A 25,968-nucleotide genomic window follows, 5' to 3' on the forward strand; every position below is an offset into this window, starting at 1 on the left:
TCTGGCGCCCCGGCTCACCTGCTCCACCATCCCGCCACGGCCAATGCCCGCCATGTTCTGCACACGCCCTCTGGTGGTCAGTGCATGTCATAGTGACCGGTTGTTCAGTTGTTCCAGTTGTTCTGCCATTCGGTCTATTTGCATATTAGCCTTTTATTTATATAGATATATAATATATATATTTTTAAATATATTTTATTGATTTTTACAGGGAGGAAGGGAGAGGGATAGAGAGCTAGAAACGTCAATGAGAGAGAAACATCGATGCCTCCTGCACACCCCCCACTGGGGATGTGCCCACAACCAAGGTATATGCCCTTGACCGGATCGAACCTGGGACCCTCCAGTCCGCAGGCCGACGCTATCCACTGAGCCAAACCGGTTTCGGCTCAATATATTTTTTTATTTCATGAGAAATAAAATGAATCACTACAGGATAAGACACTAGGTTCAAGTATTAAGCCAACCAAGGTAAATCTTAACTGATCTCTGTACTTTTTGCCCCAGGCAGAGAGCTACCGATTACTTGAGCTGACAGACTTAGAATTACAATCCGTTTTTGCCACCGTTCATGACAAAAGACAAATCAAAGTTGTTCTTTTCACATGTGGATCTTTATTCTTAGCCATGTGCACTGAGGACAGAGTCTCCTCTGGCCTCTAGACCTGTCCTGAGCAGTTTGATGCTGCTCTTCTGTTTGTGGTTGGGTGGACTGGCCTGTTGTGACTCATCACCACTGTTTCTGCCTATCAGTCGTTTAGGGTTCTTCATACAGAGGACAAGACTCAAAGAAGAGGGCTTGCAGGGTCAAACTCACTACTTGCCTGCCTGGTTTCTCTGTACACAGGTGAGATATTCCTGCACATCATCCGGGGACCCCAGAATAAGGGGGACTCGTTGGTGAATGGCCTCGGGCTTCACGTCCAATACCGGCTGGGTGCCTGTGGTCGCCAAGCCCCCCGCCTGCTCAATGATGAAGGCCACAGGATTGCACTCGTACAGGAGCCGGAGCTGCAGAGAAAGGGTCAGGCAAGTTGCAAGTTGCCCCAAATCTCAAGCCCTGCCCCTGAAGCTGGACGCAGAATTCCTACCGCTGGACTTCCGCCTGGTCAGTGCAGTGGGCTCAAGCCCCTCCGCAGAGCGGGCTGCCCGAGATCTAGCGCCTCGGGAAGGCAGCTGGGCACATCAGCTGCTGAGCAGGGCATGGGCCTTTGCAGGCACCTCTGCTCGGCAGCTACCTGACTTGTGACCTAGGAGAGACCTGCCTCTTCACTCGGGCAGAGGAGATCTCGGTGCCCCTTTCTTGCCAGGTTCCTAAGGAGGGAAACTGAAGCTGCGGCCTGGTTAGAGGCTCTGTCGGTGAGAAATGAGACTTGGATGGGGTTGGAAGGTCACCTCAGAGTGACCCATGGACCCATGGACCCAGGATAACCAGTGTCCCGGGGAGTGGCAAGGAACTCCACTTCTCAAGTGTCCACTTGGCTGAACAGTGTGCTGGTATTAAATTGCCTTTTCTGTCCCTTAAACTAAATTAACTCCCGTTGCTTACAGTACACAGCATCCTGCATGTCCCTCTCATAGTCTGGCAGTGAGGTTTGCTTGCCACCTGTCTCTCCTGTGTCACCGCCCTGAGGGCAGGCACAGCATCTATCTGGGTCACTGTGGCATCTCCAGGCCCTGTGCTGTCTGACACAAAGAAAGTGTCCAAACAAGGATACCGCAGACCTTGCCCAAGGGCTCCCAGCAGAAGGCAAAAAATGGGGGCGCGGGTAAAAGTGGCCCATGCCCTGTTTGCCAAGCTGTACCCATGGACCCAGGGCTGAGACTTTTCCGAACAAGGAATACCTTTTGTAAAAGGCTTGATGGAAATTAGCAGGTGACCTCCCGTGTCAATAATTCATGATGAGTTGAACTGAAATGGGCTGAAATGAATGTCCTTTTTGGGTCTATTTATGTAATTATATTGTGACTCCCTTCCCAGACTACCCCCCATCTCTCTCTCTCTCTCTCTCTCTCTCTCTCTCTCTCTCTCTCTCACACACACACACACACACACACACACACACACACACACACCATTAGATTCAAGGTGACATTCTAGCTAATTTTTCTGACTTGGTACCATTCTATCTTCTCCTTCCTTCCCCCATAGATGCAAAATCTATAACTTTTTAAGTCCCTTTTCTATAATCAGCTTAGGAAGTGGTTGACCCAGCACTATACAGCCTTTTCCTTTCTTTCCTTCACATCCATTTTGAAGACATGTTGAAACTACTTGGAGAAACAGCCATATATGGTGCTAATTTTTGTTTTGTTTTGTTATTGCATGGAGAGGAATAAAGTGTGTCTGGTCTGGGTTGGACAGTCAGGCACTCAGGAGAGAGTATGTTAAGACTCGGGGCATTTACTTGCCATCTTGGTAAAACAGAGTACGATGCCCTCACCTAGACCTCCTGCCCTTAGAGTCGTGGGCAGCCTGGCGGGGCACAGCAGAGCCCCAGAGCATGTGGACACCTTGAGTCGCTAGTTTTGTCCCTGATCATCCACAGGAGGACACTGGAGGTCATGCTGTCCTGGACAGGGCACCAGGGAGACTCTGGCTGGCAATTTGCAGAGCTTGGCTCTTTCCTCCCCTCTCCCTGGCCCTAGGGGTGAGGGCAGGGCTTTTGGGTGTCAGACACGAAAGTCCCAGGTTGTAACCAACTGACCTTTGTTTGTATCTTGTTGATTCAGACACTTCAAAATCAAACAAACAAAGCACAGCATTCTCACATAGTTTGTTCTGGAGCCAAGGTTTGCTCTGACCTTAAGATCCCAGGGGTGTCATAAACTCCTCTGAAACAGTGCCCAGGGCTTCATGGTGCCTTGGCCTGTGGACCTTACATCTACTTTTTTTTCTGCGGCTAAAATCTACACGGCTCTACAGAGGCAAGCAAACAGAGGAGAGTTATCATCCTCCCCCCACATACACACACACAGATGCGGCCACAGAGTCCATGAGAGCCAAAACATGGAGGTCAGGAGCCAATGGTACTCTAAACATGGGTGGTGGCTATGGTGCTGTGCACATCAGTCTATGTAGGGAATTATGGCAATGTTTATATAATTATATATGTGCATTTTTGACAAATTTGAAATCATTATAATAATTAGTCTTAATGTTCTCCCTATTGGAACTGAGTAGGTGGCAAGAATGGTTGTATTTAAGAGTTTCCTCATCTTTTTGCTTGATCTCCTTTAATTCTCCGTAACACTTCTTTGTGCCCGCACCTCTCACACAGACTTTTCTGTGATTCCTAGTACAACAGGTTCATATGCATGAGCTCAACACTCACATGAGGAGAAATGCCCGATACACCAATATGCATATTCAAAATCTCCTCCCTGGTCTCATGTGCTGTTAGATTTTGGTCATGGCTTTGAACCTGCCATTCCAATAACTCAAATCGCCCATCTGGGAGACGTGTGTACGTGTGGCCAGTTGTTAGTGTGTCTGAGAATACGGCAGTTCTTTGTTTTGACTTGCCTACTTAGCTATGATTTCTGAGACTGGCTAAACATCAGACACCTTTCCATGAAAGGGTTTATTCAGGATCGATGCCTTTGGATCATAGGATTCCTGCTCGATAATGCCAGCATTTTCAGTTTTGTGTCATAAACGTGCTTAAGATCTTCCATGTGCTACCTTTCCAGAAATACTGAATGAGGTCAGAGCAGAAATTCTTATTTTGGAGTTTGGAAACTTTCTGGGGATCGTGGATGAACTTCAGGTCACCTGTGAACCCCCTGACCATGTATGTAAAGTGCATGTTTACATGCATTTCTTTCTAGGAAGTGGGGTCATAAGTTTATTAGATTCTCAAAGGGGTCTATGATCCAAAATGAGTTGGTGGTGCAGCTGAAAGTCAGACAGAACATGTGTAAAGTGGGAGATAAACACACTGACTGGTGGTGAGTGAAGGGCGGGAGGCCAGAGGAAGGGAAGGCCAGAAAAATCACCACTCGCAGCTTCAGCCTTCTCCTCCAGACCCACAACAGCCCCAATTCACTCACACACCTCATTGATTTTCTACCTGCCCACTCACAGGCAGCATGCCCAGGTCAGGCAGCAGCCGAAAAGCAGGTGTGAAGAGAAAGGGAACTCCACTGGCTCCCTGATGGGGTCCAGCCCATGGACAAGGGAGAATTACCTTGCCCTTGGGATTTTTCTGGTTCGCTGGGTATAGGAAGATCCCTCCATAGACCAGGGTGCGGTGCACATCGGCCACCATGGAACCCACATACCTGGCCCCATAGGGAGGCCCGCTGTCCTAGAAAGCAGAGAGGGAAGAGACAAGATGCCATGAGTTCAGCAATTGGCTACACCCGCTCCCAGTCACACGTCCCGTTGGTGTGGCCTCTGCATTCCAGGTTCTTCATCCTGCACCCACGAGCGGAGGAATTGGAAAACATTATATAATTAAGCATTTCTTTCATTAGGAGCCCCCATAGCTTGACCAGTGATTGAACTCATTAAATGAGGACTACTTAAATTAAGACACTATACCCTGAGACAACCTTAAGAGAACAGCTATTTTTTAAAAAGGAAGTATATATTGCAGAAAAGCAGATATGCCACCCCAAAATATGTCACATGGGCATATGGACTATTTTCAATTAAAGTCCATTAAGGCATAGCCCTGACCTGCTTTGTCCCCCGAAAGCAGGAAATAACTCTCCCTGCGAAAGGTACCCTCCTTGTCCCATGAGGGAGCGCCATCCTTACAGAGGCAGGGAATACTCAGCAGAGTGTTTAGGGCTGAGAAGGCTGTATCGACAAGGCTGGTTACGTCCTCACTAATTTACTACCCTACACCCCCCTTCTCTGTCCTCTCAATTCTTCACCCATTTATTGTTTCCTTGTCTAAAAGAAGCTTTGGTCGTTTCACTCAAGTTTCACATTTCCATGGGGCTCCCATAAGAGCAAAAATTAAATTAGTTTTCTCCTGTTAATCTGTCTTATGTCAATTTAATTGTGAGACCAGCCGGAGAACCTAGAAGGGACGGAGAGAAAGGTTTTCCTCCCTTGTGACTCACACAGTTGCTTGGCAGCCCCTTGAAACTCCCTGGCGCGCCACGCCTCAGAGCTCTCTTTACTTCCTGAGAGCCAGGCCCCTTGAACAATGACAACGTTTGCACTTACTCCAAGCAAGCTTACCACTGGCAAACTTCTAAGCAGCTTTAGAAACCATTTCTCACTTAAAATAGTGCATCGAAATTGTTATCATGTCAATGTGTGACCCCCAGAGAACAGAACCCAATTGGTATTTACATTCCCCTCTTCCACTAAGCGTTCCAAGTCCGGCGTGTGTCTCACAGACATCTCCCATCAGGCTCGGCACCGGTCAAGTGTTCCATAGCCTCACGTGGCTGCTGTGCTGTTAGTGCAGATTTCTATCTCAAAAATGGTTAAAATGCAGAATATTCTGTATGTCCTTTTGGGAGGGGGAGGTATTTTTATTTTTTTAATTGAATTTATTGGGAAGCAACCAATCGATGCGTCTCTCTCACATCAATGTTTTCCTCTCCCCGCCCCCACCCTTCCTCTCTCTCTAAAAATCAACTGAAAAAATATCCTTGGGAGAAGATTAAAAAAAAAAAAAAAACAACAGGCACAAGAGAGAGAGAGAGAGAGAGAGAGAAACTCTTCAAAGCTTCAATTTAAGGTTGAGGCAGCAAAGTCAGGTCCCAGCATCCTGTTGACCCAGTGCCACCTGGTCCCATGGCATCCCACGAGGAGCTTCCAGGTCGGCTTCCCACACCAACGCTTTCCCACTGTGTGAAAAGGGCCCCCTCCCCCCCCCAGGATTTAGTGAGAAAGGGTCCCACTTGTAAACAAGCTTTTGTTTGACTCCCTATTTAGGCCAGACTTTACACTTGACCTGGAAATTCTTGAACTATGTGTCCATTTCTGCCTTAGAAGCTCTCCCCGGATGGCGGGCACGCTTAATGGATGGCTTGGGCTGTATGAACAGCCACATAAAGTCTGGAACCGGGTGATCACATTGAGAGTCAAAGGGCTCCCTAAAGCGCGGCATAAACACAAGGCCCAATATCAGAGCATATGAATGGGACTTTCAAATATAACCCTTCCATCCAAAAGCAAATATAACTGAGTGCCAGAATCTATGAAGCCCAGAAAACAAATGACTAGAGAGAGGTTCTGACCTGCAACGCTGAGTTTCAAAAATATGGGCTCATGAAAAACAATTGCTCCTGGAAAAACTCAACTGGGGAGTGGTGTCATCTTTAGTAAGCAAACTTTAGCTGTAGAAGGTACTGATTGCTTATGAAGGCAGTTTGCCACTCCATACTGATCAGAGCCATGAACAATGGCACCAAACCTACTCTGGCCAGGCCCTCAGAGCCACCATTGAAACAGGAACCCACTGAGATGGCATTCTGCCTTAGGCTTTCTTCACTCACCTCAGGAAATTTCTTTTTCTGCACATATTCCGTGGTGGCAGCGTCAAAATACTTGGCGTAGCCCTCATTGAGGCTGTAAATATTTCCTTTCTTTTTGATTTTGACCTCTTTTTCTACCAGAACAAATTCACCAAGAGCCTAGAAAGTTGAAGATAAATACCAGTCAGAAGAGAGATACAGGAAACAGAAGGCAGCAGCACACGCCCCGACAATCCCAGAACATGAGAAGATGGGGGCCTCCTGTAAGGGACCTGGGGGTTGCCACGTCCTTCAGCAGCCTGCCCAGTGATATTTGCATGAGACCTATAAAGAACAGTGACAATATTGAGTCTGCACAGGAAGTATAAGCAGCAATATAACAGGAGATAACATAATTCAAGAAAAGAGGGCAAGTTTCCTTTGTAACGTTCATGGTCAGCTAGATTACTCATTACAAGGACCCTAGCTGTGTTTATCCCCCAACTCACCACCCTCAGCTAATTCCTAATGTTTCAGGAAGGCTTGAGCCATTACCAGTGAGAGGAACAAGTTACACAAACGGGGATTTGTCATAAAGGTGGGGAAGGCAGTTCTAACACTAACTTGTGGTCCAGTTATTTTATTTTAATAATTCAGTCTTGGAAACCATTAAAAGCTCCTGGTATCCCAATTCTTGTATGGGGTAAAGGAGAAATCCCTTCAATCAGAAACTGTATGCACTTGGCATAAGGAATAGCTGATAAAAATTAAAGAAATCCTCAGAATTATTAATAACATTGTGCCCAGCCCCCCATGGTCACTATCTGTAGGACACCCTCAGGTACCCTGGTACTGAGTGCGGTGACATCAGTCCCTGTGGATATGATTAGCCAGCTGCACATTTCACCTTGAAAGGCTGGATGTCTCCCTAAGTCACGGGAAGGGAAGTCAGGTCCTGGAAATCCAATCAGTTCTGATAAACCCTAAGATGACAACTCACAATGGGCAGCTAGACTAGGAGGTTCCTGATGAACATAAACAACATTTCCAGAATATAAAGAGACACGGCCATGCCTACTATGTAAGAAATAAGACAGTGACAAGGATACTCAGCTCCTGTGGAATGTGAGTGATGACTGCTTCCCTACCAGTGAGTCCCTGCCCCCACTTTAATCTTCCCACCTCCTAGAGAAAAATTACTGAGATATATGATCATTAAGTGTACCCACTTCTTGACAACACACAATCTAGATTGGACTTTTTTCAAATCCTCCTTAGAATCATCAAGCAAAATACATGTTATCATAGCCAGTCCCATGGTTCCTCTATCGTGCATTCTCTGTTGCTCAGTAAACCTAACTTATTTTTACTATAGGTATGTTCTTGATGGTCTCTGGTTCATGAGCTTTTTTTAATTTATTTTTTAAAATATATTTTACAGAGAGGAAGGGAGAGGGATAGAGAGTTAGAAACATCAATGAGAGAGAAACATCGATCAGCTGCCTGGGGATGTGCCCGCAACCATGGTACATGCCCTTGACCGGAATCAAACCTGGGACCATTCGGTCCGCAGGCCGACACTCTATCCACTGAGCCAAACCGGTTAGGGCTGGTTCAGGAGCTTTATTTATTTATTTTTAAAATATATTTTATTGATTTTTTACAGAGAGAAAGGGAGAGGGATCGAGAGCTAGAAACATCGATGAGATAGGAATATCGACCAGCTGCCTCCTGCACACCCCCCACTGGGGATGTGCCCGCAACCAATGTATATGCCCTTGACCGGAATCGAACCTGGGACCTTTCAGTCCGCAGACCGACGCTCTATCCACTGAGCCAAACTGGTTAGGGCTGGTTCATGAGCTTTAATATCCTATGTGCACATTTGTTGCTTTGGAGCAGCCTAGCACAGAGTTCTACTTCCTAAAAGCACCTTAACTTCCTTTGGTGAGTGATTTCTTCCCATTGGATGCCAGTCTAGGAAGACACTAAGCTGGGCCTGCCCTAGCACAAGGTCAGGCACTTGACTTAGCGTGGCAAATTAGATACTCCCCCCTATCATCTGAATGAGAGACAGAATCCGCAGTGGTGTCCAAACCAGACTTGTGGTGCTGCCAGTCCATTCCTGTGCGTCTTATTGCCTGGTCCTCTAGACCCGCCCATTTCTAGCCTGAGTCTTCAGCTTTCCCTTGAATGCCGTAGCATCCTTTACTTAATTGCGCCAGAATCCCTTTCTCTCCTGCTTAGCAGTACGAGTGAGACATACACAACTGTTGTCTAACTAATGTCATTCACTTGTTTATCCATCCCTGGGCCTGGGGTGGGGGTACTCAGGCCCCTAGAGAGTTGTTCCCTATTGTGGGAAGGAGATAGTTGTGGAGCCTTACCCTAACCTGGAAAATATGTTCCTTTGTTTTGACTCTGTGATCACTAACAACCACTGATTATTAAAAAGCTTCCCATGCTTTGAGAAGGTACCTCATTATTAGGCACCATATCTTTGTCATTCAGAAACACCTCTGCCATTTGTAAATGGATGCCTTGACATTGTGGTTTATAGCACATTTGAGTTTGGTTAACACAAGGTGGTCCCTCTGTGACTGCACACGAAGTGTTCTCTAACAAAATCAAATGATCAGGCCTGCAAACTCAGAAGTCAGACAGGCTCTGGTTGACCATTTCACCTTGAAAGCCTCTGGCCTGTGAGTCCCTGCCTAAGTAATCTGCTGGCACCTCCATGATTTCTCTATCTGTGACTTGGACAATGGCCATAAGCTACTTCAACTTGAAGTCAACCTCCCAAACAAGCCCTAAACTTCCCACACTGGGTCTTTGCTGAAAGGCGATTTCAGGCTAGTGAAGAAGGATCAGCAGAGATTATACAGTGTGTCTCTTTTTTCTGATGTGCAATCAAGCTCTCAGCTACCTATGTCCAGACTGAGCCCTCTGTTGTGACTGAAGATGGGAAACATGGGTTGTGTCTCTAGAACCTTTAAGTTGGACCCCTAAACCAAATGCACCTACCTATTGCCTTTACAACCATTTCCGAATGTTCTTGGAAATATTTTGCTTGCAATCAAGAGCAGTTTACTCAAAATTGATATAATAGTTAAGCACAAGATTGCCTGTAAATAGGTGTCTGGGACCAATTCGTGTGTGTGTGTGTGTGTGTGTGTGTGTGTGTGTGTGTGTGTGTGTTTTGGGCACACCATCGGGGTGGCTGAGAATTCGAGTTCATTCAACTGAACTCTGACACTATCTCCCTGGAGATAGCCTGAGATTCCAAGGCCCTCCAGTTCAGATACCAACTGGCTATAAACCAGAGGGTTGTTTTTTTAAAAAATATATTTTTATTGATTTCAGAGAGGAAGGAAGAGATAGAGAGAGAGAGAGAGAGAGAGAGAGATATCAATGATGAGAGAGAATCATTGATTGGCTGCCTCCTGCATGCCCCCCACTGGGGATCCAGCCCGAAACCCAGGCATGTGCCCTTGACTGGAATGGAACCCGGGACCCTTCCGTCTGCAGGCCGACACTCTATCCACTGAGCCAAATCAGCTATGGCTAAACCAGAGTTTTATAGAAGACTCATTACCTCCTCCTCAGATTAATTTGCTAGAGTGGCTCAGAACTCAGACAAATATTTTATTTATAGATTACCAATTTATTAGAAAAGAATATAACTCAGGAATAGCCAGATGGAAGAGACATGTAGGGTAAGGTATGGGCAAACAGCTCAGAGCTCCCATGCCTTCTGTAGGCATGCTACTCGCCCCAATCTCCATGGGTTCACCAACCAGAAAGGTTGGGGGCGTTTACGGAGGCTTCATTACATAGGCCTGATTGATTAAACCACTGGCATTTGTTGACTGAGTCAACCGCCAGCCCCTCTCCTCTCCGTGGAGATCAGAGGGTGGGATTGAAGGCTCTGACCCTTTGGTCGTATAGTTGCTCCATTGGTAACAAGCCCCCATCCTCAGGTGCTTTCTGAAAGTCACCTTAATAACATAAGGTACCTTTATCATTGCCAACACCTAGGAAATTTCAAGAGTTTTGGGAACTGTGAGCCAGGAACTGTGCATGAAGATCAAATGTATATGAGAAATACATTTTGGTCCTCTGAATGACCTAATATATATTTTTCTTATAAATCACAATATTGAAGCCTGAGTGTGACGCCTGGCTCCAGGTCACTAGCATGACCTTGAGCAAGTTACTTACCTTCTCTGTGCCTCACTTTCCTCATTTGAAAATGGGAATAATAGTAGGACCTACCTCAGAGGACTGCTATGAGGTTTTAACGCATTCATACATGTAAATTGCTTGGAACAGAGACCTATCCCCACTTAACAGGCGCTGTATAACTGTTAGCTATTATTCCAGAACAATTTTAGAAAGGTCGTTTTATGGTCTGAGAGTAATATTTGTGAACTACAGAATTTCTCCAGTTTTGCCTGCTTCTTTGAACATAAGGAGAATTTACAGTATCAGCAAACTGAGACATCAGTGGGTTTTTATCTAATGAGTTTATATGTGAAAAGTCTATATTTAAAGAGATACTGGGTTTCCCTACGATAAAGGATGTTTTAACTGTTTTGAAAATTTGTAGCCTCCTCCCCTCCACACACGCACCAACATGTGAACTCCACCAGGGCTGGATTGTCTGTCTGCTTGATCAGTACTATGTCTCCACCTAGAACGCTGCTTTGGGACATACTAGATGCCCAATAAACATTTGTAAAGTCAAATGCAATTGGAACTACTGAACAAGTGCTTTCGACTTACTGAATACTAGAAACTTTGAAATGACCTTCGGTCTAAATTCTTTTAATGGTCACAGGACCTGACTATATTTGGCAAAGTAGTTCACAAATGATAGGCAACGCATCCAGATTTTAAAGAAAAATTCTGTAAGTTACAAATATTTCCCAAAATTTCTGCTGAACATTTTCAATGTACACTTGCCATGAAAGCCCAGCCTTCCTTTTTGAACTCTTGCGTCTTTATCTAATTATTTCTTCCTTTAGTCAGCATCAGGCTATCAGGTTTTCAGCTACCCTGAGGCTGTGCATGTTCTCAGTGGGAGAAGTGGGAGCATAACACAGAACCTGATAAAGCAGTTTCCACCATCGCGCCTCCTATGGGGAAGGACATGTAGATTAGGGGAAGTCCTCCAAACCCAGGCTGTCCAATCGGGTAGCCAGCAGCCACAGGTGGCTGTTTAAGTTAATGAAAATGAAGTAACGTTTTCAAACCCGGCTCCTCGGTCACACTGGCCTCATTGCAGGTGTTCACCAGGCACATGAGGCTAGTGGCTCCCGTGTTAGACAGCACGCATCACAAAGCATACCAACACCAAGGACGTGCTAGTGCGTGGTGCTGCTCCAAAGAACTCATGTTTCTGTCTGGAACTCGGCAGCCCTGGGATTCTTAAACCACTGTATTCCCGTAAACCAAAGAGGAATACACTCTTTAAGGGACTGGCCTGAGTTGAGAGGACTGAACCTGCAGAACCCCTCACATTCCCTCACTTGGACAGAGGTCCTTAAAGTTTTTTGATGACACTGTTGGTGCCCCAAACTAGACTCTGGCTCCAGAAGCAAGTATTAATAATGACCAGGGCCCTGACTGGGTGGCTCGGTTGATTAGAGAGTCATCCCAATACCCTGAAGTTGTGGGTTCCATCCCCAGTCAGGGCACATACCAATGAATGCATAAATAAGTGGAACAACAAATCTCCTTCTCTCTCAAATAAATAAATAAATACATTAATTAATTAAATAAGTAAAATAAAATAAAAGAAATTATTTCAGAATGACCAGGAAATTATACCAGGCGACTAGAATGGAAGTACAGAGCCCCATGGAGTCCCAAGTGCTGATGCTGCCATATTGGTACTTACTGGGTCAAGCATGAAGAGGTCCACTCCTTGCCCGGTGGAAAGAGCCACCAGGGTGGCACTGCCGTAGAGGGCATAGCCCGCGGCCACGATATTGCGGCCTGGCTGCAGGGCATCCTTCTCCGAAGGCTCCTCCTCTGAGGTCTGAAGAAGAGAGGAAGAAGCAGTGCATTGTCTCTGGAGAGCCTTTGCCACGGTGTGAGCTTCTTAACTCTCCTGAGGAATAACTTTTAAGAGTGAAATAAAAAGTTGTATTGATAGGAAACTCTGTATCTTTCAAAATACTTTCACAGTATGTTTTTGTGAAACAGTGGAGAGGCTCTACAACCGTCGTGTGAAAGAGAAGGGTCCGAGGTCAGAAAGGTACTCACATAACCTCTTGAAACAGTGATCGATAAGGCTGGGGCTGGACCCATGTCTCCCGTAGCTAAGCCAGCATCATTCTAAACAACTAACAAAATATGGGGCCAGCTTGCCCTCTGCTAGTAACAGCCTAACAACTTTATTTTAAAAGCAAGTCTCATCTTCTTTAAGGGTTTCTTTAAAATGTCACTTTCCCTTTAATATTTCTCTATGGCTACAAGTTAATTTAATTAAAAATGGCACATTCCTCTTAGTATTTTTCCTTACTTTTACAATCTTGCATTCTTTCTAACACATATTTTACAAACAATTAGGTCTTCATTTGACTTGTGTGTATGTGCTTAATAACTTGGCTTTATTTGCAGATTCCCAGGCCACACCCAGATTCTGAGAAGCAGGCCCCAGAGCCATGGAAGCAGCATGAGCATCACTTGGGATCTCGTTGGACATGCATGTCCCCGGCCTCCAGAGTCAGAAATGCCGGGCCCTCAGCATCAGCCCTCCAGGTAATTCCAGAACCACAGCTCCAGAGCGTGGTCTCCTCAGAGACGTAGATGGAAAGGTGGTATTAGGTTTTTAAATTCAAAATCTTTAGTCATCCCCATTGGAGCTTTTGAAATACCTTTGCTCATCCATCAAAAGGATCACATTTTCTTCATATGAAACCAGAGTTCTCCCAGAGCAGAGATTTTCCTTTCTCTGAACTGTGAGCCCGCGGCCTACGCAGGGCATCACACTCTCTCCTTGGTCCTTGGAAGCTTGCACTGTGGCTTACAGAAAATCCCTCCTCTCCAACTGGCTCCACTGGCCTTCAATTACTTGTAGAATCCCTGGCCTTGAAAAAAATAACAAGAAATACTTTCTAGATCACAAGACTTCCCTCCTATTGCCCTGTCTCTGTCTTCATCTATATCCTGGAGACCAGGACGTCTGTCTACACTGCCTTCCTTCTCCTGTCCCCACAGCAGGCTGGCCCTACCTACTAAACCTGATGCATATTTTCCAGTCTTCCTCTTACCTGTACTTCAATTTGTTCACCAGTTTTTAAAAACTGGCAGAAGTATGTGTGCCTCCCCCGGGGCTGAGGTGCGGACTGACCCGGATCCCTGTGCTGCAGGAGGGAGAGCAGAGGCTGACTCCTGCTCTTTCTCAGAATCTCATAAATATCACACCAGCGATCTCTATTTTTATCTGTAAGCTGTACCTCCAAGGGGGAAATGAAGCTCCTTCACTCACCTAACTCGTTTCTGCTTAAACTTGAAACAGCATCTTAGTCTTTAACTTTCTCAGATACCAGAGAAGTGTCTTGAGTCCTTCTCTCCTCCCTCATGAACGTCTCCTTGTCTCTCCTCAATGCAAAAGGAGACACTCCGACCCCGATGAGGTGTCCTCTCGCCCACGCAGGCGTGGCTTCCATTCTGTTCTCCCAGGCAGGAGGCAGAGGCCACTGGTCTGCGCCTTGCTTTTCTTCTCAGAGAGAAAGGTTAGGCTAATTCATATATTCTGCCAAGGTTAGTTTTCTGCTAAGCTTTTGCCCTGAAAATCAAATTTTTGCCCCTTTTTTGGGACAACCATCAGCCAGGCATCATCCATGTGTGCAGACAGCACCTTGGCTGGGCCTGCGTTGGTCTGATCGCAGGGAGCTGAGAGGAAAGAGTGGTACCGGGCAGCCGGAGAGCGGGGCCGCAGAAACCAGTCCAAGGGCAAGTTACCCAACTGAACAGCCTTGAGACCCTCAAGTGCCTCCTTCTGCCCCGAAGCCATCCTGACTGGAGCAAGGACCGACTCTTAGGTCGAGGAGGCGTGTGGAGTACCTGGTTGTCATGCAGTTTCTGGTGGCCACAGACGAACCCAGCTGGTCTCACTGTGGTTAGGTATGTGGAGCAGATGGAACAGCCCGAAGATACCCTGCTTCCCAGAGCCTGGGGCTATGCTGTGCTACAAAAGGGACCTTGCAGATGGAATCCGCTTTACCCATTTAAACAGCAGCTTACCCGGGACTCTCTGGTGAACCCAAATCTGATCGGATGAACTGTTGAAAGCAAAGACATGTCTGTGGCTGGGGGCAGGGCAATGGGGCAAAGTGAAGGTGTCACAGAGACCAGAGGCGTGAGAAAGGCTGGTCCCGCCTTGGCTGGCTCTGCGGACATAGGAGCCACAAGCCAGGCAGTGCAGGAAGCCTCCAGAAACTGAGAAGGAGCCCGGGCACCGCCCAGCCAAGACGCCAGGACCTCCCACAACGCCCACACAGCCCCGCCCCTCGACCCGGTCCGAGGCCAGGCTGGCACCGGTTCGGCCTGGGGAGACGCTGAGCAGAGAACCCAGCCACACCTGCCAGGCTTCCGGCCACGGAACCGGGAGCTCGCCGGGGCGGGTTTGAGCGCTAACGTGGTGAGCTGTCCCGGCAGCGATAGGAGGGATGCGGTCCGATGGGAGACATAAAGGAGAAGCACGCCCCGGAGCCCGCTCCGTGCCTGACGTCTGTGTCCCTTTCGGGTTTGAACAAGGCCCGTCTGTGCCCTCCCGTTGCCGGCCGCGAACGCAGTGCCCAGGAGGGGGGCACGGTCCTCCGGTTCCCCCAGCGGCGCCGGGGCGGAGCGGGCTTCCTGACGCGCCCACGGGCCTCTCTGCTTCGTGGGGGACAGATTAGACCTGCAGACTCGGGCTCCCAGGCCAGGAGCCTCCCGGAAACCTCCAGGGGAAAGGCCCTGAGGTCAGACGGGCTACTCACCTTTCTGTAGATGGCGAAGATGGTCCCAATGGAGGCCAGGCAGTCGATGTTGGACGAGCCATCCAGGGGGTCAAAGCAGACCACATACTTGCCCTAAACCACGGGGGGAAGAACCACCTCCGGTCAGCACCGGCTGTGCGGGAGGCTGTGCGGGCAGGCAACGCGGCACCGGAAAGTGATTGCGAGCAAAGGGATATTTTATCCAAAAAATGCAGTTACTTAAGAAAGCAGAGTGTCCCTGCGTATGTGAACTGTGCCGCTCAGCGCCTGCCTGCCCACCGCAAAGCATTAAGGCCACACAGAGCCACGGAGGTCCCTCCACCTCCAAAAAGCGTTCCCCCCGCCACCCCCCCCCCCCCCCCCCCCGCCGCCTCCGGGCCCTCCTAGCTGGGCCCCGTGCTGAGGCCGGGAGAGGAAGGTCTGAGATGGGCATCTTGCAGGGAAGAGGCGGGGAAGCTGAAGATGAACTTGGACTCACTCCACCCACATCCACAGTAGGGCCAGTTAGAGATTTTTATTTTTAGTTATAGATTTATTGATAATGCTTTCGGACTCTGTCCCCAGATTTTTTCTTCTTCTTCATTTTGGAGCACTTTTGCCAAAAATAAAAAAATCAGAAAGTCTCAGAGCAATGCCCAGGCCCTGTGGGTCTTATTAAGATAGCTGGTATGCATAGATACCTCAGAGGAATAAAAACACTCCTCTGGCCCTAACTGGTTTGGCTCTGGATAAAGCATTGGCCTTCAGACTGAAAGGTTCCAGGTCAAGGGCATATACCTTGGTTGCAGGCACATCCCCAGTAGGAGGTATGTAGGAGGCAGCTGATCGATGTTTCTCTCTCATCAATGTTTCTAACTCTCTACCCCTCTCCCTTCCTCTCTGTAAATATCAATAAAATATATATTTTTTAAAAACAACACTCCTCTGCATCCAGCCCCTGCGGATGTGAAGGCCAGAAGACAGAACCGGGGGGTGAGGGGGGGGGGGTGTCTATGATACCATGCTCCTCACGCCCACCCACACTGCTCTTGCAAGCAGTCCAGCCAGCATTGCACGAGGAGAAGTCACCAGATACTTCTTACAGGCCTCCTTTGTGCAGGGCCTATGCAAGCCTGAGAGAGGAGGACTGGAGTCTCCTGGCTGATTAAACACGGTAATAAAATGTGAGCCTTGCCCTGGCCCAGTGGTCAGCAAACTCATTAGTCAACAGAGCCAAATATTACAGTACAATGATTGAAATTTCTTTTGAGAGCCGAAAATCGACTTCTGCACATGGGCCATGAAGTTTCAATCGCACTGTACCTGCGCCCGCACGTGGTATTTTGTGGAAGAGCCACACTCAAGGGGCCAAAGAGCCACATGTGGCTCACGAGCCAACCACTGCCCTGGCCGGTTTGCTCAGTGGACCAAAGTGATGAAGGTTCAATTCCCGGTCAATGGCACATATTTCAGTTGGGAGTTCAATCTCTAGCCCTGTCAGAGCACGTGAGGGAAAGCAACTAATTGATGTGTCTCTCTCACGTGAATGTTTCTCTCTTTCTTTCTCTCTACCCTCCTTCTCCCTCCCTTCCACTCGGACTAAAAATCAATGGAGGAAATATCTTCACGTGAGGAGTAAAAAACCCCCACAAAACGTGAGCCCTGGCTGGGTAGCTCAGTTGGTTATAGTATCATCCTGATACGCCAGGATGTGGGTATCATCCCTGGTCAGGGCACATACAAGAACCAATGAATGCACAATAAGTGGGACAACAAATCGATGTTGCTCTCTCTCCCCACCCCCACCCCTTTACTCTCTCTCTCTCTCTCTCTCTCTCTCTCTCTCTCTCTCAAATCAACAAATAAAAATTTTAAAAAAATAATATGCATTCATTTTAAAAAAACTTGAAGTAAAATGGGAATCATTTCTACTGCCACTAAAATTACTTTCCCATGACTTTCCAATGGGTAATGCCCTACCTTAAGTTGAGCTTTATTTCCTTTTCCCCCTTGCTCAACAGGGGGAAAGGGCACCACAAAGTGGAGTAATTCATAAACTTGGAAATTTCCCATTCTCCCTGAGAATAACCCAGCTTAGCCCATTCATTAATTCATGGATTCAATCAATACTTGTTGGGCATCTATCATATGTTGGAAAGTATTTAAGGAACTTATATGGAAAGAGGCATGGAGTATTCAAGAACTAGCATGAAGACATGTGTAACTCAGGCCCGCTGGGAAAGAAAACAGTAGACAGACTGGAGAGAGAATTGAGTGTCACATCAGTGGAAACTGAAAGTTGAAAATTATCTGACAAGAAGAGTAAAGTGTTTTTCATAGTCCCTGGCACACAGTAGGCACTTAATAAGTTTGGCTTTACCTTTTCTGTCCTACCAGCTAATCATAAAGAAATGGCACGTTGTCCCTAACACCCAACGTATAAACCAAGGGCCAATAGTCCCAGCATGTATTTTGTATTTCTGCATCACAGCTGGACATAGTTGAATTTTTTGGCCACCGGCACACCTCTCTCTTTAGTAAACTGTCCATGAAACCAGAGTGAAAATGGGCCCTCCCAGCCATGCCCTGCACGAACCAAGCTGACCATTATATTAATGCAAGAGCAAGAGAGCCACCGTCTTTACGACTTCTGTATTAGTCTGACCGTGTGTCAGGAATGAAGAAACCTCTATTGAAATCATAACCCCCTTGAGGAAGTGGGGGGTGGGGGGGGGGAGAAAGGGGTATAGAAATGGGGAGGGGAAATGTAAGAAGCTCTATAGTAAGGCTCTTCCCAGGAACTCTACTCTTTACTGAACTTGATGATTTCCAATTCCCCCCAAAATGCCAGTACTAGTCACCGATGGGTACGTTAAATGAAAATCCATGAACCCCACTGCACAGATACTATATGTCTCCAGCAGTAAGGGCGTCTGGGAAATGCTGGGCCCTCTGTTTAACCCTCTCTGACTGTTCAACTCTCTGCAGCCTCAGGTTTGGCTGACTACCCAGAAAGCCGGAATGCCGCCCTGAGGTAAACGCCAGGCGCAGGAAGGAGGTTTATGAATGTGTAGAGTGTGGATAACTGCCTGATGTTACCTGCTAACTCAGCAATGCCTGTTCTTTCTGGTGGTCTGTGTGACTACCCACCACACGGTTTTACTATTAACCCTCGTGAGAAAGAGACCCTATCCTGGGAGGGTGTCTTTGGAGTCAGATGGGATCAGGCAGTTTAGGGCAAGCGCCGTGGGGAGGGAAGATGGTAGTTAAGGAAGGAACGAGCCATATGGTCAGGATGTGAGCAAGATAGGCGGAATGTACCAGTCAACCATAGAGGGCCCTCCCTCCGGAACCCAAGAGTGGGAAATGAGGGCAAAAAGAGATTGGCTGGTGTTTTTTTGAAAGAGCCAATAGAGGGCAAGAGAGGAAAATATAAACCTCAAGACTAGTGAGCTTCCGCGGGAACCCTTTTCAGGACCCCTCTCCCATGCTGAGAGCTTTGTTACTTTTGCTGTAATAAACGTTGTTTCCCTTTGCCTACCCCTGCCTTGGCTGTGAATTCTTTCATCAGCTTCTGGAGACAAGTCCAACAGCTCAGACTCGAGTCCCACAGCCACTGGGAACAGCTGCTTTGCCCTTGTGTGTGAGTTTCTCCCATGAAAGCTCTTATGAACTTGGATGAGGTTACGTGTCAGTTCTTCAGAATCGATCCTGAATTTAGGCTTTTGGGGCTTTCCCCGGACATGCACCCCTTGAGGAATCTCGGTAAACCAATCTGAGTTATATTCTGAATGAGTCACTGTCCTGCTATGGAGTTTTGTTTTGTTTTTGTTTTTTTGTTTTTTTGCAAGATAGCATAAGACTTCCAACTAAAGAAGTATGCAGTAGTTTACGGAAAACAAAGTAAGCTAAGCAATAGAGGAAAATCCCAGAAACAAGAAATGCAAGGCAACAATCTTCTCAACTCAGCATCACCACCTAGTGGTGATGAGCAGAACTGCATCCCCCCTTTCCGCACGCACCCTCTTGTCCTTGGCGGTGATTATGGCCTCTTTATTCTCTTCTGAGACCAGTACACAGGTGCTGTAGGAGGACTGGAGCATGTTGATCACCAGGGAGTTGGACAACACATCCAGTTTCTTCACCTCATCCCCTGTCACGTTCACACTTCCCGCAATCCCATACCTAAGAAGACAAAAAAAAAAAAAAAAAAAAAAGTTGATTGACATCACTGAAGGATCCTGAACTCCAACAAACAAGTCCAGACACCAACACACCACCAGTCTGTCTATATTTCCCTTCATGGCCCCAGGGTCTCCAAATGATAAACACAGCCCCAATATGTCATGTCCTCCAACACGGATTCTCAGCTTGCTTCCTGTATACCTCCAGGGCATATTGTCCTGGTCCCCTGTTCTCCCGACATGCTAACCAGAATTCAGTGTTACTAACTTACAACCCTGCCCTGGGCTCCAGCTGCTGCAGAGTTAGAGCTCTAAAGTCAGACAGCCCTCTAATTAATGATCCAAAAAGTAAAGAACCGTGACTTTCCAGCCCTGGAGTTTCAATATTTGTTATTTATCTCAAATAGTGGCCTGCTGGGCTGAATTAAAAATCACCCTGCTATCGAATGGTTTTACTTGAATAAGAAGGAAATTTGGAGGCAGACTTAACTAGTTTAATATGATTTTTCACTATCTCTTTTCAAACAATATCAGAAAAACCACGACTATATACTCCTATCTAGGGTATTAATACTCTAAAACACAAAAACCTTCCACCCTTATGGGAGGGATCCTTCTAATATTTGAGTCACATCACTGGTCCACCCAGAGTTCCCAAGTCCCCACCAGGGAAGGGGAACCCATCAGGCCCCACCGGCAATGCCTGTTCCCACACTGACACTGTCCTGTGCCTCTCAGCCGCGTGTGGCCAGTCTCAGCCTCCAGACCACTGGACTCACACCTGCCTTATGACCAAACCCTAGGTTTGCTGCCCCGCCCCCATGCTCTTCCCTCCAAGAGCCACAGGGCTACCACCCCACTCACGCCTTTTGCATTCCAGCAGCTGCACAGGTCCTGTGGCCCCCAGTGCCCGGCAAGCTTTCCTCTCATTCTCACCTTCACTCACGTTCCCTACCGACCTCCTGACCTGCTCTGGAAGCTTCCCAGGCCCCCTTCATGTTCCCACCACACGCCAGGCACACCCTGCCATCCCGTCCACAGCGGCTCACCATCTACTCATGGGAATGTCTTTCCCGCTAGGTCACCTGCCCACTGAAACTCTGTTTACTTCCTCCGTATTCAGAGTCATAGGAGATGCTCGATACCTACTCACTGAATGGTGAATAAAGGATGCAGAACAGTAATTTCCCTTCCTCTCCCTTTTAAACACCATTTATTTGTTGAAAAAAATCCCCAGGTGGATTAACAGGCAGCCTGGGGTAAGAAACTTGGATTTAGCCACAGTGGGGACAAGTCCTTCCCCACCCTCTTCCCTGACGGATAGATCCCCCTCCCCCATCATTCGCTGTCTGCTGTGATGTCAGGTGCTGAGCCACTGCCTTGGAAAACAATACCGATAACCGGGTTCAAAATAAAAGTAAATAAACAAATAACAGCAATAGCGAAGCTGGGTTATTGTGCATCGGAGTTTAATGTGGATTCTTGAGGCAGATGCTGCCGGGGAATGAAGAGCGGGGGTTCCCCAGGTCTCTGGTGGGCAGAGATGAACAACATGTCCTCTGCCCTGTGCTTGCAAGCCCTCTCCCCAACACCCCACAGAACACACCCTTACCCACCCCTCAACAGGCCCCTCCCCCCCAGGCACTGGGCGCCCTGCACCCACACCCCAGCTTCCAGAGGGATGGAGGCTCATGCACAATGAGGACTAATTGCCCAACAACCCCTCCGAGTGAGAGCCTGGGTGAGGGGGTGCTTCATCGCCCCCAGGACACTCTAACCACTGAGCAGCCCTGAAACTTTCCTGACCATGTTTAAGTGGGATGTGCCATCATTTGACAAGGAAAGCCATGGAGAGGTTTTCAGGGGAGGCCTTCTAGCATTCCCTTCTTCCTACGGCAAGGAGTGGAGAAAAAAGAAGGAAAAAGAGAATGTCTGACCACTTTTAAGTTGTATGAATGGAGCCTGTGCTTAGAAAAGTCTTCCCAAAAAGAGGAAGCGAGGATGAGGGGCTGGAGGCCCCTGCAGGAAGTGGCAGGAGCCTGTGGAGAGTCCCCCTCTCCTGAGCAGAATTCCTCTGGGACAGAGTGCAACCCGTTCGCTCTCTGAGAAGCAATCCCAGGGGCCTCTTCAAATCATCTCAGCATCTTGCTAGATAGAAGGAATTTCCAGCCAATGGGCTGCTCCCACTGCACTCTGGGTGCTTTCACAGAGGAGAGGGGAAGGCTGCGGTCTGCATGGGCAGAAAGTGGAGTCCTCGCGCCAGACCGAGGAAAACTCAGCCCCCTAGCAAATGTGGGAGTCTGACGTCTCGTTTCCACGGGCTGCGCCTGCCACCTAGTGGTCAGTCTGCAGCATCGACCAACCCGTTGGCAAATTTCCCCAGGTCTGGGCTGTGAACTATGGTAATAAAGAGTATTTAGTGAGCATTGAGGGTTGGCACTGTCGACATCATCATCACATGGACTTACCCTTACAACAGCCCCACAAGTTAGGGGCTATCAATATCCTCTCCATTTTACAAACGGGGAAACTGAGGTCCCAGTGAGAATAGGTGAGTGCCCACGAACTCATGGAAGGAAAAGCCAGGTCAGATGAGCACCTTAATTATCCAACTCCTGAGTCCACTTTATCTGGACATTCAATGGCCAGAGAGTCAGTTCTGCAGCCGATTGATCCAACCCTACCACAGCAGCCGCTGCCCAGCGCACGTCCTGCCGAAGCAGGAGCCCAGTGGACTTGGGTGAATAACCCTTAGATGCCAGCGGGAGAGGGCACCAAGCAAAGCGGGCCCACATACAGGGCGAGGCAAGTCACTCAGCAGGCCCCCTCACCTGGCAGGTGCAGGGCAGAGGCAAATGGCTGCACTCACATTCATGAGGGTCCTTGAGTGTAGAGCTTAGCATTGTCTCCAAATGACAGTAATGCAGAGTGGGGAAAAGCTGGCCATAAGGCGTCTTTACCTGGATCCCGTTAATGGGTCACAAAACCTTGTGTAAGTAATTACGTAATTATCTTGTGGTAATTATATCTTGTCATATAATACTATCACATTTTTGTGTTAAAAGCACTACATTGTCTTGCTTTTTTTTTTTTTTTTTTTGTCTTGTTTTGTTAATCCTCATCCAAGGATATTTTTCCCCCCATTGATTTTTAGAGAGAGTGGAAGGGAGGGGGAGTGACTGAGAGAGAAACATCGATGTGAGATAGACACATTGAATGGTTGCCTCCCACATGCTCCCTGACTGGGGCTAGGGATTGAACCTGCAACCGAGGTACGTGCCCTTGAGCAGAATCAAACCCCTGACCCGACCCTTCAGTCCACAGGCCGACACTCTAACCACTGAGCATACCGGCCAGGGCTATTTTATTTTTCTCATTTAGTTTATCATTATTGTTGAAAGTATTACAGATGCCCCTTAAAAAAATAAATTGTTAATAATAAAATTTTAAATATGGGACTTGGTTATTTCTTCATTTTAGAGTAATAATAATCCTATATAATAAAAGGCTAATATGCAATTCAACCGAACAGCGGAACGACTGGTCGCTATGATGTGCACTGACCACCTGGGGCAGATGCTCAATGCAGGAGCTGCTCCCTGGTGGTCAGTGCGCTCCCACAGGGTGAGCGCCGCTCAGCCAGAAGCTGGGCTCACAGCTGGTGAGCGCAGTGGCGGTGGCGGGAGCCTCTTCCTTCTCCACAGCAGCACTAAGGATGTCTGACTGATGGCTTAGGCCCACTGGCCCGCTCCTCCCTGCCCCCACCCCCGCCCCCGCACCATCAGTCAGACATCCCCTGAGGGCTCCTGGACTGCAAAAGGGCACAGGCCTGGCTGAGGGACCCTCCCTCCCCCGAGTGCACGAATGTCGTGCACCAGGCCTCTAGTAATAAATAATAGCCCCCTTCAGCTCTGGGAAGACCTCACTGGAATGACTACAGTGAAAAGGGAAGTCCAAAGAAGACTGCTTCTTTTTATCACAAACTTACACTGAACACTGGCTGTGTTGGTCAGTGCCCATGGCCTGAACTTGGCCTCATTCTGTGCTTGAATAAAGCACCAACGAGAACAACGTGTAGAATGCTGTACCCTAAAAAGTTGTTTTAAAGACAAAAGGCTCCTTTCGGTGTAAGAAAGGAGATGTAGCTGGGGCCTGAGAAGTTATTTTGTAAATGATTCCTAGCTGGCCAAGGTCAGGACAATAAAACGTTCCCATCTGCAAAGGGCATAGTCTCCTGGCTGTTTCTTTGTGCCAGTGAGAATGCAAAGACAAAAGTCACAATAGTTCAACATGTTTTAATGTAACAGGTCACTGAGCTTGCTCTCATTATAATGGCACCTGGAAAAATTATATACATATATATTTTTTTCTCCATAGCATGTCTCCAAGTATTTTGTTCCCTTCTTGAAAAATAGTCTAAGTCCCCTTTGATAAAAGGGACAGAAACTTTAAGGCAACTTCCATGCAGGGCTCATAGGCAAAGCGCTTTGGCCAGATTTCCTGCCAAGTGCCTGCCGCTTGCCCACACCCCACCTGGGCCCTGTCCCCAGTCCGTGGCTCTGCGCACCCGCACCTGCTCCCGGACTCACAGGTTGGCCAGGCCGGCCTTGCGCACGGCCGAGGAGATGGCCTTGATGGCCGTCAGCATGGAGTTCAGCAGCTGCGTGAGCTCCCCTGTCCCTTTCGCCTGACGCCCCTTTTCCATCACATAGCGGGTGAGGGTGAGCATGTCCGTTTCGAAGGGGCTTCTGTCCGTCATTGTGGCTGGTCCTTTTCCAAATCCCCCTCTTCTTCCTGCAGAAACCCTCGCTGGTCTCTAAGAGCTGTTGCTCCGTGGCAGCAGAGCTGGCCAGGACCTTTAAGGAACAGTGTCCCAGCCCACGTGGTTGAGATCACTGGGCAAGCCCTCCAGGATCTCTCTCGGGCGTGGCTACTCTGCAGGCTGCCAAGGCCCACAGCAAGCTGGAAATAGAACCGGGAACCCGGAGACACAGACCTACTTTCTCTTGTGAGCTGCTCTCTTTAAAGACCCAAGAAGCACCATTTAGTAATAGGTGGGAGAGGAGAAATCCAGCCACTAACCAGATCCACAGAGCCCCTTTATTTGAGGACCGCACAGTCTGATACAGAGTCCAGGTCCCCTGGTTACAGAGGGCACATGGGCAGATACCTCACCTGGGGTCCAGGTGACATAATAACGTGATGGCAATCCTGGGACCTCTTAGCCAGGGTTCTTTCCTGTAAGTTTGAAGGATGCTTTTTATTTCCAAAAAAACATGAATGACTAGATGGATAGCCCTAAGAGATATTGAAATCTGGAAGACATAGATTATATTCCTAGCACAGTGCCTAGCACCAGGGTTCTTTTATCAATTTCTCTAGATTTGTACTTTTATAACAAAAACGAGAGGCCTGGTGCACAGATTAGTGCACTGGTGGGGTCCCTCGGCCTGGCCTGCGGGGATTGGGCAGAAACTGGCTCTCCAACATCCCCCGAGGGGTCCCGGATTATGAGAGGGCAGTTCGTGGGTGATGCACCCCGGAATCAGGCTCCCTCCTCTCTGGTTCTGGGCACGTCACCAGAGAACCGCCGCTGCCAAGTGACCACAGCTCGGCAGCTCCTGCACTGAGCGTCTGCCCCCTGGTGGTCAGTGCATGTCATAGCTACTGGCTGGTAGGCCAGTCAGTGGGTTGGCCGGTCGGCTGGTTGGCTGGTTGCTAAGGCTTTTATATATAGATACTTCCTTATTGAAAAGTAAACACTGCAGAAATATATAAAGAAAAAGTCCTCACCACCAGCCCATCCCCCAACCCACTCCCTAGACATAACTGCCATGACAGCTGGTGGGAGTCTGTACTGGTAACAGGCCCGGGCGGGTCTGCATAGGGAGGTCACTGGGCAAGCTTTCCCTATGGATGGACAGACCTGGCTCTGAGTTCCCCCTAGTGTTGTGCTAGTTGTATAGAGCCTCAGTTTCCCCACTTGTAAATCTGCTTATAGAGTGGTTTGAGGATTAAAGTGGTAAGATGTGCCTGGCACACAATAGGTGCTCAATACTTGTTAGCTGTCATTACTCTTCCAGTTTTTTTATGTATATACTAGAGGCCCAGTGCACAAAATTCATGCACGGAGGGGGGTTGTCCCTCAGCCCAGCCTGCACCCTCTTCAATCTGGGACCCCTTAAGGGATGTCCGACTGCCCGTTTAGGCCCGATCCCGGAGGGATCGGGCCTAAATGGGCAATCGGACATCCCTCTCATAATCCAGGACTGCTGGCTCCCAACTGCTTGCCTGCCTGCCTTCCTGATTGCCCCTAACTGCTTCTGCCTGCCAGCCTGATCACCCCCTAACCACTCTGCTGCCAGCCTGTTTGCCCCCAACTTCCCTCC

The 25,968-nt window shown here is 48.2% G+C and overlaps 1 protein-coding gene across 2 annotated transcripts; it reads right to left on the bottom strand.

The window, feature by feature from the left end:
- Positions 1–615: 615 nt before the first annotated feature.
- FBP2 (fructose-bisphosphatase 2) lies at positions 616–24,414 on the bottom strand. 2 transcript variants are annotated; one of them, XM_008154618.3, is made up of 7 exons: positions 24,169–24,414; positions 19,418–19,580; positions 15,417–15,509; positions 12,326–12,466; positions 6,466–6,603; positions 4,191–4,310; positions 616–1,011 (listed from the first exon to the last, which is right to left on the bottom strand). In XM_008154618.3, exons 1-7 carry the CDS (start codon positions 24,336–24,338, stop codon positions 817–819), a joined length of 1,020 nt encoding a protein of 339 aa, XP_008152840.1. In that variant the 5' UTR covers positions 24,339–24,414; the 3' UTR covers positions 616–816. The 2 variants fall into 2 exon arrangements, with proteins under 2 accessions (XP_008152840.1, XP_054583123.1); XM_054727148.1 differs by having other exon boundaries at positions 829–1,011; positions 4,285–4,310.
- Between the last annotated feature and the right edge of the window lie 1,554 nt (positions 24,415–25,968).

The sequence above is a fragment of the Eptesicus fuscus genome, chromosome 15 (assembly GCF_027574615.1).
Source record: "Eptesicus fuscus isolate TK198812 chromosome 15, DD_ASM_mEF_20220401, whole genome shotgun sequence".
In the NCBI taxonomy this organism is placed as follows: domain Eukaryota; kingdom Metazoa; phylum Chordata; class Mammalia; order Chiroptera; family Vespertilionidae; genus Eptesicus; species Eptesicus fuscus.